At 41.4% G+C, this 12,372-nt stretch overlaps 1 protein-coding gene across 2 annotated transcripts in view; it reads right to left on the bottom strand.

Annotated features, from left to right (window-relative positions):
• The window catches only part of ANO10 (anoctamin 10), a 126,873-nt gene extending 116,448 nt beyond the window's left edge, over nucleotides 1–10,425 (bottom strand). Inside the window, exons 1-5 of one of the 2 annotated variants that reach the window (XM_065051640.1) lie at nucleotides 10,264–10,425; nucleotides 7,180–7,332; nucleotides 5,918–6,100; nucleotides 3,711–3,845; nucleotides 1,940–2,059 (exon numbers count right to left, since the gene is read on the bottom strand). In XM_065051640.1, the coding sequence (XP_064907712.1) occupies nucleotides 1,940–2,059; nucleotides 3,711–3,845; nucleotides 5,918–6,100; nucleotides 7,180–7,332; nucleotides 10,264–10,282 (610 nt within the window). In that variant the 5' untranslated portion in view covers nucleotides 10,283–10,425. Of the gene's footprint in view, nucleotides 1–1,939; nucleotides 2,060–3,710; nucleotides 3,846–5,917; nucleotides 6,101–7,179; nucleotides 7,333–8,317; nucleotides 8,453–10,263 lie in introns of those variants that run through there. The other variant, XM_005510019.3, reaches the window with a different exon arrangement.
• Nucleotides 10,426–12,372: the final 1,947 nt, after the last annotated feature.

The following is a 12,372-nucleotide window of genomic DNA, read 5'->3' as shown; positions in this document are numbered from 1 at the left end:
CCCCTAACACAATACCCTGGAGTAAGGCATTATCGAGCCAGATCTTCAGCTTCCTGTAGCTCAGGAAAGAAACTCAAGCAACTGCAAGACCCAGATATTAATAATCAGGCAAACTCCCAAATGTTTGTTTTCTTATTTTTAAGTAAATTTTACAGGTTTAGAATCCAGAACTTAACTTTCCACATTGCCAGACCAAAAATTATATTCGTTTTAAGCTTATTCAGTGTGTAAAACATACCCAAGTGACACTGGCATGCAACAGCATACAGTCTTCATACAGACCATTAATTTAAAAGAAAACATTGTAAACACACTTTGACATGCCTACAACTCAAAATAGCTTTAGGAATTCCAGACATCGAGGAGTCTGAGAAAGCAGTCTTGGTTTAGTCCATTACTGCTTTACTGATGGGCAGGGAGAATTTGTGATGTGCAGACTGTTGTTACGTGGAAGCCTGCAGACACTGAATCTGCAAAGCCTGAGCCACCAATTTCACAAGTCTTTAACCATTTCAGGAGGTTACAGAGGAAATACTGAAAGAGGAAAAACATGTCCAACTGGTACAAGAGCAATGGTCTAATTTCAAGACTCTGTGCTAGATGACCACAGTGCAAATCACAGAATGGCTGGGGTTGGAAGGGACCTCTACAGATCATCTAGTCCAACCCACCTGCTAAAGCAGGTTCACCCAGAGCAGATCACACAGGAATGTGTCCTGGCAGGTTTTGAACGTCTCCAAAGAAGGAGACTCCACAACCTCTCTGGGCAGCCTGTTCCAGTGCTCTGGCACCCTCAAAGTAAAGAAGTTTCTCCTCATATTCAGATGGAACCTCCCATGTTTCAGTCTGTGCCCATTGCCCCACATCCTATCATTGGGCACCACTGAAAGGAGTCTGGACCCACCCTCTCCACCTACTAAACACCCCCCTTCCAATACACCCCAGGATGCCATTGGCCTTCTTGCCCACAAGGGCACAGTGCAGGCTCACAGTCATCCTCCTGTCCACCAGGACTCCCAGGTCCCTTTCCCCTACACTGCTCTCCAACAGGTCGTTCCCCAACTTATACTGGAACCTGGGGTTGTTCTTGCACAGATGCAAGACTCTACACTTTCCCTTGTTATATTTTATTCAATTTTTCCCTGTCCAACTCTCCAGCCTGTCCAGGTCTCGCTGGATGGCAGCACAGCTTTCTGACGTGTCAGTCACTCCGCCCAGCTTGGTGTCAACAGCAAACTTGCTGATAGTACACTCTATTCCCTCATCTAAGTCATTGATGAATATATTGAATAATACAGGCCCCAGTACTCCAGATGCATCTTCACCAGGCCAGAGTAGAGGGGGAACCTTTGAACTGTCCCCCAGGTCAAACTTGGAAACCATGACCAAAAGCCTATATACAAAATTCCTGCAGCCATGAGAAACAAAGTCAAGAGACAGCAGTCTGCAGATCCAGCACTTCACTCCAGAACAATTGTACTGTGAGTCATTATAGCAAGAGATTATCCTACAGCCATCTTAGAATCAAAGACAATTAAATGAAGAGACCTCAACTGTGCACGTCAACAAGTCTGGAAATGTGGATGCTTCCTTAACCAAAGCCTAAGCCACTCTGTTCATTCAAAGAGCAGTAAAAGCAAAGCTGGGTAAAACAAGGACTTTGGTTCACAATGGCCAACAGAGCAACCTGGGTAGAAAAGTGAAGTTAGAGGAGGTGAATTGCAAAGGGTAGCAGGGGATGTGAGAGGGTAAACTCTTGGTGAAGCAACAGACTTCTTGATACAAAACTTACCTTCCACACAGGAGTTTCACTTCTATAGAGGCTAAATGCCAGAGTAGAAGTTAGGAAGGACCCTTGGTCTTCTCACACAAACTGAAGAGAAAACTTCTCCGGAAGAAACCCTGCACTTTATTTGTAGTGGAGTAAGTGTTCACGTACCTAAGGGTTGATAGCCAACTTTCACTCGACCATACCAGCTGTGACGGAGCTTTTTCAACTCTTCTCTATCATGCAGTGGGAAAATCTGAACTAGAATACCATTGGTCAATAATCTTCTCACTAGAAGGAAGAATATTTTAAAAAGGTACCTATTATCCCCTCAACAGACAGTGAAGTTGATACAAGCAAACATTTTACATTGTGTATTTAGTAAGCCTAAAGTTCTCTTGAAATAAACTTAGCATTTAAACCCTAAAACCAAATAAATTGTCTGCATGTTAATTAAAAATTATTCATTATAGAGAGCAGTTCTACCTATTCCTACAAAGATTGTGCTGTCCACTGGAAGAGAAAGAGTAGCTTTTTACATCTCTTTGTTCCATAGGTTTGCAATATAATCAGCTGTAGCTTGAATGACACAAAGTGCTACAGGTCAGAACTGAAATGCCATGTGTAGCTTCATGGGAAAGGTCTGGCTCTTGCACATGAGCAAAGAAAGGCATAACAAATCAAACTGACATAGCAGAACCAAAACAAGACACTAAATTGAAGACCCATTGTTGAATTAATGATGGGAAAGATACTAAATACATTTTTAAATTATCAGTTTGCACTAATTCCTAAATTACAACACATCTTCCTTGCAAACAAATGAAATATTCCACAATTTGTATTTAACTTTTTTATGGAAAGCAATAGTACTTGTGTGCATACACAGCTAACAAACTGTTCTGGAAGTTACAACCATATAAATATTTAAAAAGATAATAAACTCAAAAACAGAAGAGGGGAAGCACTGGAAGTTATGTGATAGTTTTTCCACCATTTCCCACCAGCATCTACTTGACATAACTAGAATAACTTAGCTACATAAAAAAAAAAATTAACAATATAAACTCAGCTGGCATCTATATTTATTTACATTTCCTGAACCACTGATACGCACAGATCTCTTCCATTGATGACCAACAGGAATGAATAAAGACACTGCTATTAAAAGGACGTATAAACGTGAACATAAATTCTAAGAAACTGCAGCACCTCTGCCAATGAACTAGTTCCAGCTACCATAAAAATAGCATTAGCTCTCATTGCCTCTTTCTCCCATGAAAAGGAAGAGCTCTTGAAGCAAAGAGGAGGATAAATGAAATCAAATTAATGAAATAAAGCTTCCTTCATACTGTGAAATGTATAGCTCTGGAATACTGTTACTCATTCTAGTATTTTTATACAAAGACAATCCAAGTATATAATTACATAATTTTTTAAAAATAAATATTACTGTACTAATTACAAAAATAATGGATTACATCAATATACATGAAAATTATTCAACTGAATACAGCATAAGGCCAGAGTCTCAGCCTCACAGAAAGACACAGGATGAAATGCTCTCTGGAAGTCATCTGGTCCAACTTTCCACTCAAATTCAGTCCAGATTAAATCATGCTGCTCAGGGCCTTGTCTAGTGAAGATCTAGAAGTCTCCCAGTCCCTCAGTTATCACAGTTTCTCTAAAACACTCTTCCATTGTTTGATCACCCTCATTGTGAAAAACATTTTCTTGATATCTACTCAAAATTTCTCTTGTTGCACCATGCACCCATTTTGTCTTGTCCTATCACTGTGGAGCGGTGAGAAAACAAAGTTGATTAAAACTAGTGGGGAGCTTTGATGTCTAAAGGATTTCTCTCTACTGCAGGAAAATTCAGTTTTTTTCACCATGAACACATCAACACAGTGAGTTACAGACAACAAATTACCTTGCTTACCAATTGATTTTCCTGGATACAGTTTTGCCTGAGGATATCCAGGGATCATTTTTTCATCTTTAGCTCTCAAATTTTCGAGTTCATGTTTGATGATATATTGACATTCTGCGATTGTAAGGAAATTGTGATTGTCATCTAAATCAAAAAGAAATCAGCATGAAATTGAGCAGCATAAGAAGACAACCTTGGCAGCAAATAGCTATCAAAAATTATCAGAATCAGAAAAAAAAAAAAAAGTGAAAATTACTGGCAACCAATATACACTAGCAAAAACTCTACTTTTTAAAATAAACATACTGGGAAGCTTTCTCTAACTGGCACATGTTGGCCACTGCATTTTTTTTACTACCCAGGTGAACTAAGAGAACAAATCACTCATGACACCAAGACACTCACTAGGTACTAATTGCTGGATGCTGGGATAGTCTACCAGCAAGTACTACATATTCCTGTCCTAAGACTCTTACTTAGGCATCCACCATTTGTCAGTCTCGGAATCTGCGTACCCCTTTCCACCAAACAGTTCCTGAAGTATTTTCATAATGAAAAACAGTGTGATGTCAGGACAAACCTCTTTTTCAGTAAGCATTTCACATTAAATATCACAGTATCTTGCTCTTTATTGCCCATAGAAGATAATGATAAGCCATTTCAGACAATTAGTTCTGATGAAAATATAGAAATAAGGTAAAACAATCCAAAAATCCCAAATCTTGAAGAGCTAGAGCAACAAACCTATAGTCAACCCCATCGATTTATCATTAAGGAAACAGAGCCTGGTTTCCTTGAGATAAAAACCAATTGATTTTTTCCCCCTTATGAATAAGACACTATAGTGACAGCCCTAGGTACACTAAGAAGACAAAACAGCAACAAATCTCTAATACAAAGAATCAGAATATAGTAGCAATTACATTGAGGAACTAGAAATATTAGTAAGACAACAAAAGCCGAAGGGTTTCTTTCATAGATGATACATTTTTCACCTCATCTATGCATGGTCAACTATTTTACCCTCTGATCAGATGATATTAGTCTTTAAAAAGGAAAAAAAAAGACCAGGAGATATAGCAAAAATTATCTTTGAGATTCACAGTAGCTGGAGTTCCAGCTGCTACTAGGGAATCTGTTAGCAATGACAGCCAGATTAGCATTAAGAATGTAAAAGCATAAAAGAAACAGAAATGGCACCTTTGCAACTGACAATTCTTCTCAAGGCCTCCTAATTTCACAGAAACTAAGTCACGAAAGAAAAGACTCTGCAACAGTTATTGCACATATGAGCAGTGCTGAATAAACTGGCATCAAAGAAACAACATAATTTTATTACTGTCTCAGACAGACCCAAGAATCTTTATACTTAAAACGTGGTGAAAGGCATCACTGAAACAGGTACATGAGAAGTATTAGCAAGACTAAGCTGGAACTCGTATATTTACCTAGAGAACAAAATGAGTTCTGCAACTGTGGGGAGGTTAAATACCTTACAGGTAGTATATTCAAAAGAAAATATTACATTGACATATTGAAATATTGTATTTGAAATAGCCCACAAGCTAGCAAAAAAATAATTAAAATCCAACGTGAATTTATCAAGATTAGATACCCTTACAGGTAGTATATTCAAAAGAAAATGTTACCTTGTTGGAATCTCCTCAAAATAAAAGAGAAAATGTAATTCCTCTAATTTCACTAATCACACCCAAATTCCATTGAATGGGCTCTACAGTGTTATTTATTGATTTAATTATGTTTGATGTGTAAATATAATAGACCAAAATATTTCTATTTTCTCCAGCTAATTATAAGACAATAAGCCTCTAAACTGGCTCACAGATGTTAATAAGAAATTTAATTGGTATGTTGATTCATAACATCGATTGTTAATCCTGCACTCATGCTTATCAATTATTTTTTCTTGTCTTATTTTCAACAAAAATCTTTCACACAGACAAGAGTCTATTTGAAGCATACATAAATATAAAGTAAAACAGAAGCAAAAAGTGAAAGACTTGTGAAAAAAAAAATCATTATATGATCTGAATTTCCATAGGTAAAAACAGGTATTTTTTCATGGCTTTTTTTCCTATTTCTGCTCACTGTTACCATTCCTAGGAATAGAAAGGCTGTGAAAAGATTTAATGCTGTAATTCATTATTACCTTTAGCCACAGCTTTGCAATGACAAACAGCCCTAAAATTGCTTACCTGCAAAGCCTTTGAAAGTTTTTCTGCTGCTGTATGTAAAAGTTCTCATTGAGTTATCATTACATTCCTTCACCAAACCCACAGTTTCAGCTCCCAGCAACAGCCTTAAGTGGGAAGCTCCAACTAGATAAATATTTTCTTCTCCATTTTCTGTGCCCAATGGTTTAACCAGCAGTTGTGCACCTTTAAATTACAAAAATGCAAAATAAGGAAGAAAAAAAAATTTTTAAATATGTCTCAAAAACTTAGTATTTAGCATCCATAATACTGGACCTAGTTATCAGGAGCACCGAAGCTGCACCTTTTTAAGGGTACAAAGAATTAAGGCTTCAGCAGCAACTGACATGTGGTGTTCAGAATCTTGCTGGGTCACCCCTGGTTTAGCCCTGCTCCTGTGGAACTGCTCACAGACAGTGAACCGGAACAATGTGGACAATCTGGATCTACTGCTGCCACGCTCACATCACACAAGCAACCAGTGCTTCTGCAAACAGTTCCACTTGTTTTAAGGAGACTAGACTTTTGAAGCGGACATATCCTTGACTCCTCTAACAGAGGCTTGAAAGGAAGTTTGTAGTCACAAAGCCAAACATCACTGAAATATTACTGATCACAAGACATAAGCCAAAACAGCTGTAAATAATGCCTTTCTAAAAGGTCTATGGAATTACAAATCAATTAGCCTAAATTCAATTCCTGGAAGTATATTGAAAAAAGTAATGAAATACTGTATTTGAAAGAGCCTACAAACTAGCAAAAAGATCATTAAAATCCAACATGAATTTATCAAGATTAAATTGCTTCCTGCTAACTTCACTTTGTTCTACAACATGGTACAAGTCTTGTGCATAGGATAGGAGATGTGATGCATCTTTATTTTGGCAAGGCTTACAACATTCTCATAAGCAACAAGAGAAACATGCTCTGGACAATTAATGTAAAAACTGATGTTGACAGACAGGTTATCAGGGTGTCACCACAAAATTTGAAGGATTCTAGAGTTCAACGGTTATGTGACTTTAAACCAATATTTTTATTAACAACTGGGTTAACAGGGTTCAGTTATTACATTTTCATGACACTAGCAAGAAGCTCTACACTTACAGAAAATTAAGAACCTTCGAAAATGTGAAATGGAGTGGGATCGGCTAAACAACAATTAAACTACAGATTACCTGAAGAACTCGTTTTCTGTATATCTTCATATTTTTATGACAGTAAATTCAATTTCAAAGTCTTAGAGAAGGTCATACTGTACTCACCTCCATTTGCCTTTTTGTCCACAATTCGTTTGGTGAACCATTCTCTGGTTTCCTCTTTGGTGCCTTTTGCAAGCTCAACTACTACCAGAGGCCTGAAGTTAGGCTCAACAGTATCCAAGAAAGACCAGCTTTCTGACATCTTTAGAGAGCTTGCTAAGTACAAAACCAAAACAAAAAAGTTAAAAAAAATCTGGTATCAATCAAAAAAACACAAAACTTTACTACAGTGAGTTACATATGTCTGTGCTTAGCAAAGTGGCAGGTGCCCATTGAAAAGAACAGTTTGAGTAACCTCTCCACTTGTCACTTGGTAAGTTACTACCAGTCTTTGGTGGCATTTATGTCCAGCTCTCTAAGTAAGAAAATTGTTGTTGCTACGTATAGCATAGTAGTAGTGATAAGAAAGTAAATAAATTAATTAAAATAAAGTAATAAGAAGAAACTATCCTCTAACAACAGCTTGCAACTTCCTATAGTGTTATTTGTCAGCAAATGTAAATACTAACAGAGGAGAATATTAGTCAAACAGATATCTAAAACCAATAAGCTTTTCCAGTTAAGAGTGTGCACATTATATATTTATGGAGGAACCTTCTCAGTTAATCTTGTGAACCTTCAATCATACCAAGGAAACTTATACCACCTTGGATACAACAGCAGGACACCTATCATATAGATAGGCAAATTATGCACAAAGCAATTAAATGACTTGTTGAAAGACCAAGTGTTCTGTGCAAAGGCCAGCTGCAAAGTCTTGAGCATCAGCATAGCTTCATATGTAAATAATCCAAACGATCTAAGTGAACCTTGACAGAATCATTTAGGTTGGAAAAAAGATCATCGAGTCCAACTGTTAACCTAACACTGCCAAGTCCACCACTAAACCTTGTCCCTAAGCACCACAACTACACATCTATTAAACAGCTCCAGGGATGGTGACTCCACCACTTCCCTGGGCAGCCTGTTCCAATGCCTGACAACCCCTTCTGCAAATAAGCTTTTCCTAATATCCAATCTAAACCTCCCCTGGTGCAACTTCAGGTCATTTCCTCTCGTCCTATCGTTTGTTACTCAGGAGACGAACACTCTCCATGCTACAACCTCCTTTCAGGTAGTTGCACAGAGTGATAAAGCCTACCTTCAGCCTCCTCTTCCCCAGGCTAAACAGCCCCAGTTCCTTCAGCCACTCCTCTTAAGTCTTGTTGATCTTGCGCCTTCATCTTTTACATAAGTAATTCCACGGGGATCATTATATCATGCTTCCTAAAGCAACTTAAGAGGCATTGCTATAAAAAGATAAATGGGGTATCTAACCTACTCAGTTTAAAAAAAAAAAAAAAAATTATATATACAAACCCAACCCAAAACCTACCACAGGCTGAACTTACTGAATTTAAAACTGAGAGGAAGGTTTGGAGTTGTTGGCTGTTTGTTTTCTGCTAATGACTTCACTGAAGAAAGGATTTTACCAACTGTCTTCAAGTGTTTTCCCCCTTCCTGTTCAAAGACTGAAATGACTTAATTTCTAAGTTGCTCTCAGGATGCAGCTCAGCTTTTAAGACAGTTATGCTTGTGTGATGCACAGGAAAATCACAATCTCCAGTATTTCACATAAATTATGCTACAAAATACCATGATACTGTAAACACATTCATATAATAATAAACAAATCTATTTGCTTTTGACTGGAAAAAAAAACCCTTTCAAGCCAAATTTCAGTGCAGCCTTTATTAGTTTTCACTTGCCAGTTCACATGCACACAATTTTGCAACGTTGAGATCTACAGCTCTGAATCCAAGCATGCATGGCTTTAAAAGTATTTAAGGACATTTTAGACACAAATCTGCGCAAGCAGACTGAGTCAGACAAAGGAAAACATAATCTGCAATTAGGTACTGTAACTGTGATTGTCAACTGACGGCACTGTCATGACAAGTCACTCCACCTTATTGCATCCCTTTCCACAAGTTTTATTTAAAAAAATAAAAAGATAATGCCTGTCAACATTGTGCACATTGGAACTTCAATGGAATTTAAAGAATGAAGAGCACTAGATAGTTATTGCAAGTTAACTCTATCACCTTAGAGACCAGTTATCTTTTAAAAACAGCCTTTGTATAAACAGCACGCTACTCAGTAAACTTGACTCCTGTAATTTATTCATCACTGTGCTTGGCATGGTGACTAAAATTTGTTATTTTTAGGCATATTACTACTGAAAACTAGAACAGGGCTTAACCAGTCTTCCAACCTGAGCTTGTGACTTCCTACACCACAGAGCAGCCAGTTCAATGCCTGTCACGGACCCAGTGGGATGTACCTTGGCCTCTTCTTCACACCTCTGCACAGGGCCACTTACGACACATCCATAAGCATGGGGAACAGAGACAAAAGGAATGATGGCCTCTACAATCCGCCGCCCAGTCACGAAGCCGCTGGGTGGCTGCCCAGGGCAGTGTCCGAGCCCGCGCACCCCTCAGGGCGGAGGGAGCTGCGGCCCCTTCCCGAGAGGCACGGTGGCGGTGCAGAGCTGCGGCAGACACGCTGCCCGGGTGCCACGCAGCCCGGCGTCCCGGGCCAGCCGAGAGCGGCGGCGCTCCTCGCCGTGACCGCTTTGAGGCGACTCATAACGCCCGCTGCCAGGCTGCCCCTTGCTCTGCTTTTACAGCAACCGGCCGAGTGGCCGCTCAGAGGGCCGGGCGGCCCTCCGCGCAGTGACCGGCTCCCTCAGATCAGGCCGCGCTCCGCCGCCGCCTCAGAACGCACCGCGGCTGCACGAGGCGGGCACGAGCCCGAGCGCCGCTCCGCGCCGGCGAGGGTGGGGGGAGGGTGCCCAGAGCTGCGGCGGGCACCGCGGCGGGAACAGGCCAGCTACCGCAGCTGAGCCGGTTCCAAGCCCGGCCCTGAGCCTCCGGGCCCGGAACCTTCCCTATCCTGGTGAGCGTGCCGGTGCGGTGAGGGGCGGCTGGGCGCTGGCTCCGCGCCACGGCGGGTAACGCCGGGGTGGGCGGGCAGCGGGAGGCTCCTCCCCTAACGGCGAGAGCCCCTTCCCGTTGGGTGACGCCCACCCACTCCCCCACTCACCGCCGGCTGCCGGCTCCATATCCGCAGGGCAGGGCGGGAGGCGGGCCGCGGCCGCAGGCAGCCCGGCGCGGGCAGGAGGCGCGCCGGGGTGACCCAACGTGCCACCGCCCCGCGGCTGCCGCTGCCCACGCCCCTCCGCCTTGTGGCCACGCCCCCGCTTTTATGGCCACGCCCCTTCAACTCGTGGTCACGCCCCCCGGCTGCTCGCCTCCTCCCATTAGCCGAAGGCGGTGCTGCCCCGCCCCATTCACGTCCTAGCTGGGCAAGCGCGAGACGGCGGAGGCGGGGCTTCGAGCGTTGGCGGGGACCCTGGCGGAGCAGGGTGGCGGGGTGTGTCTGTCCCTTGTGTTATAATGCTTTCAAAATTGTTTTATTACAGTGTTTTATCTACACTGTTGTGGACCACGAGCTGTTGCTTCATCCTTTTTTTATTGCATGTTTCCCTTGTTCCTGTCAGGTCACATCTCCTTCTAGAGCTTGACCTAAAACCCCCACATTTCAGCTGGGTTAGGTTTATGTCTGAGCATCACCTTCTACATGTAAAAGAGGACATTTTTGCACTTTGATGCCAAGATTTTTGTAGAGCCTAAATTTACAGACATCCATATGTAGCCAAGAAGAGCAAAATGTGACTGCAGAATGGGGATGGCCGTGGGGAGCTCGTGGAATTTTTTTTTTAAAAAAAACTAGGTTCTCCAAATATTTTTTGTGTAGGACAATATTAGGGCGTTCAGTATTTCTTACCCACTAGTTGAACCTACAGATGCGAACAGTGCATACAGATCCAAAATGATTACAGAAACTGCCCCTCACAGTTTCAGAGGCACTGGCTGGGAGTTGCAGAGTGTTTTTGCTTGTGGTTTCTGCCAAGTAAGCATGCTGCACGTTGCCCAACAGCAAATGGCTCTGAGCTATTAAGAGTGGATTCATACCGGCTTACCAGCTGGGACTCACACACACCAGTTGGACCCAAGGCAACTTCATTTCGGGTTATCCACCGGAACTGGGGACTGCCCACAGGAAAGAGCCCCTCAGCCTTAAGAGTTTTCTTGGAGCCAATGTAAAGACCCTATACAGAACACAACAGCTGCCAGAGGGTAAGCTTATCCTTCCTCTAGCATCTGGCTATAGTTCAACAAGCACACTTCGTCATATTTGGAAATAGCGATTTAAGATTTGCAGATTTTACAGTGAAAAGTTTGGGTTGTATTCTATAGCCAGTATAAAATGTGGGTTTCTGTGATGAGTTTTTCTTTTATAGCCAATAAAACAGTGAGGGACCAGGGCAGCCCCAAAAATGGAGAAATGTGAGTACTTGAAATTCAGGTACTACAGACTGCAGTGGAGAGTTGCAGACAGTCTGGACCAGCTAGTTTGGGCAGAATGGATTAGTCAGATTTCTTAAACTGTGTCTCAGTCTTGTCCAGTTCCCAGTGGCCTAACCATATAGTTAGTCACCTCTGAGTATCTCTGACTGTGAAAACTCTCAGATCCTGAAGAGATAACACAGCAATAACAGATATGGGCTTAACAAAAGGGGGTTTTAGATACGCTTTGTTCTTATGCATGTTGGAAGTCTCCAGTTATGATGCATCTTGTGAGTATCCACAATGCCTTCATTGGCTTTGGTCTCTGTCTTTTAGGAGCCTTCTGCCCTCTTGGCCTGACATCTTCATTCTGCTTGTGGTTTACAAAAAATCCATTTCAAAACAATCTCTGACACCTTCTGAGCTTTCAGTGGGGACTTGCCATTACCCAACTACTTTGGCCTCACACAAAGACTCATTCAAGATCAACGTCTGTTCCAGTATCAAATTCACTCTTCTACTAGATAGTGTCATTTAATGTCAATATTCCTTGATGCGACTGTCACACTTCCTCAATGTATTCTATCCACTAGGTGTCACATTTTTGCTATGCAATGAATTCTTAACTCTTACACTCTCAATTTATTTCTAAAAGGTTTGCATTTTGCTAGCCATGAATAAAGGTTAGCACATAATCCAATGTTCACAAGAGAAAAATAGGATTCATAAGTAGATGGTGGATGCATCTACAAAGATCTGCATACAGACATACTGCTGGTGCAGTGGAAACAGTCTCACTATG

The sequence above is a fragment of the Columba livia genome, chromosome 2, assembly GCF_036013475.1.
Source record: "Columba livia isolate bColLiv1 breed racing homer chromosome 2, bColLiv1.pat.W.v2, whole genome shotgun sequence".
NCBI lineage: Eukaryota > Metazoa > Chordata > Aves > Columbiformes > Columbidae > Columba > Columba livia.
The sequence above is the reverse complement of the archived record's forward strand: the minus strand, read 5'-3'. Positions and strand labels throughout refer to the sequence as shown.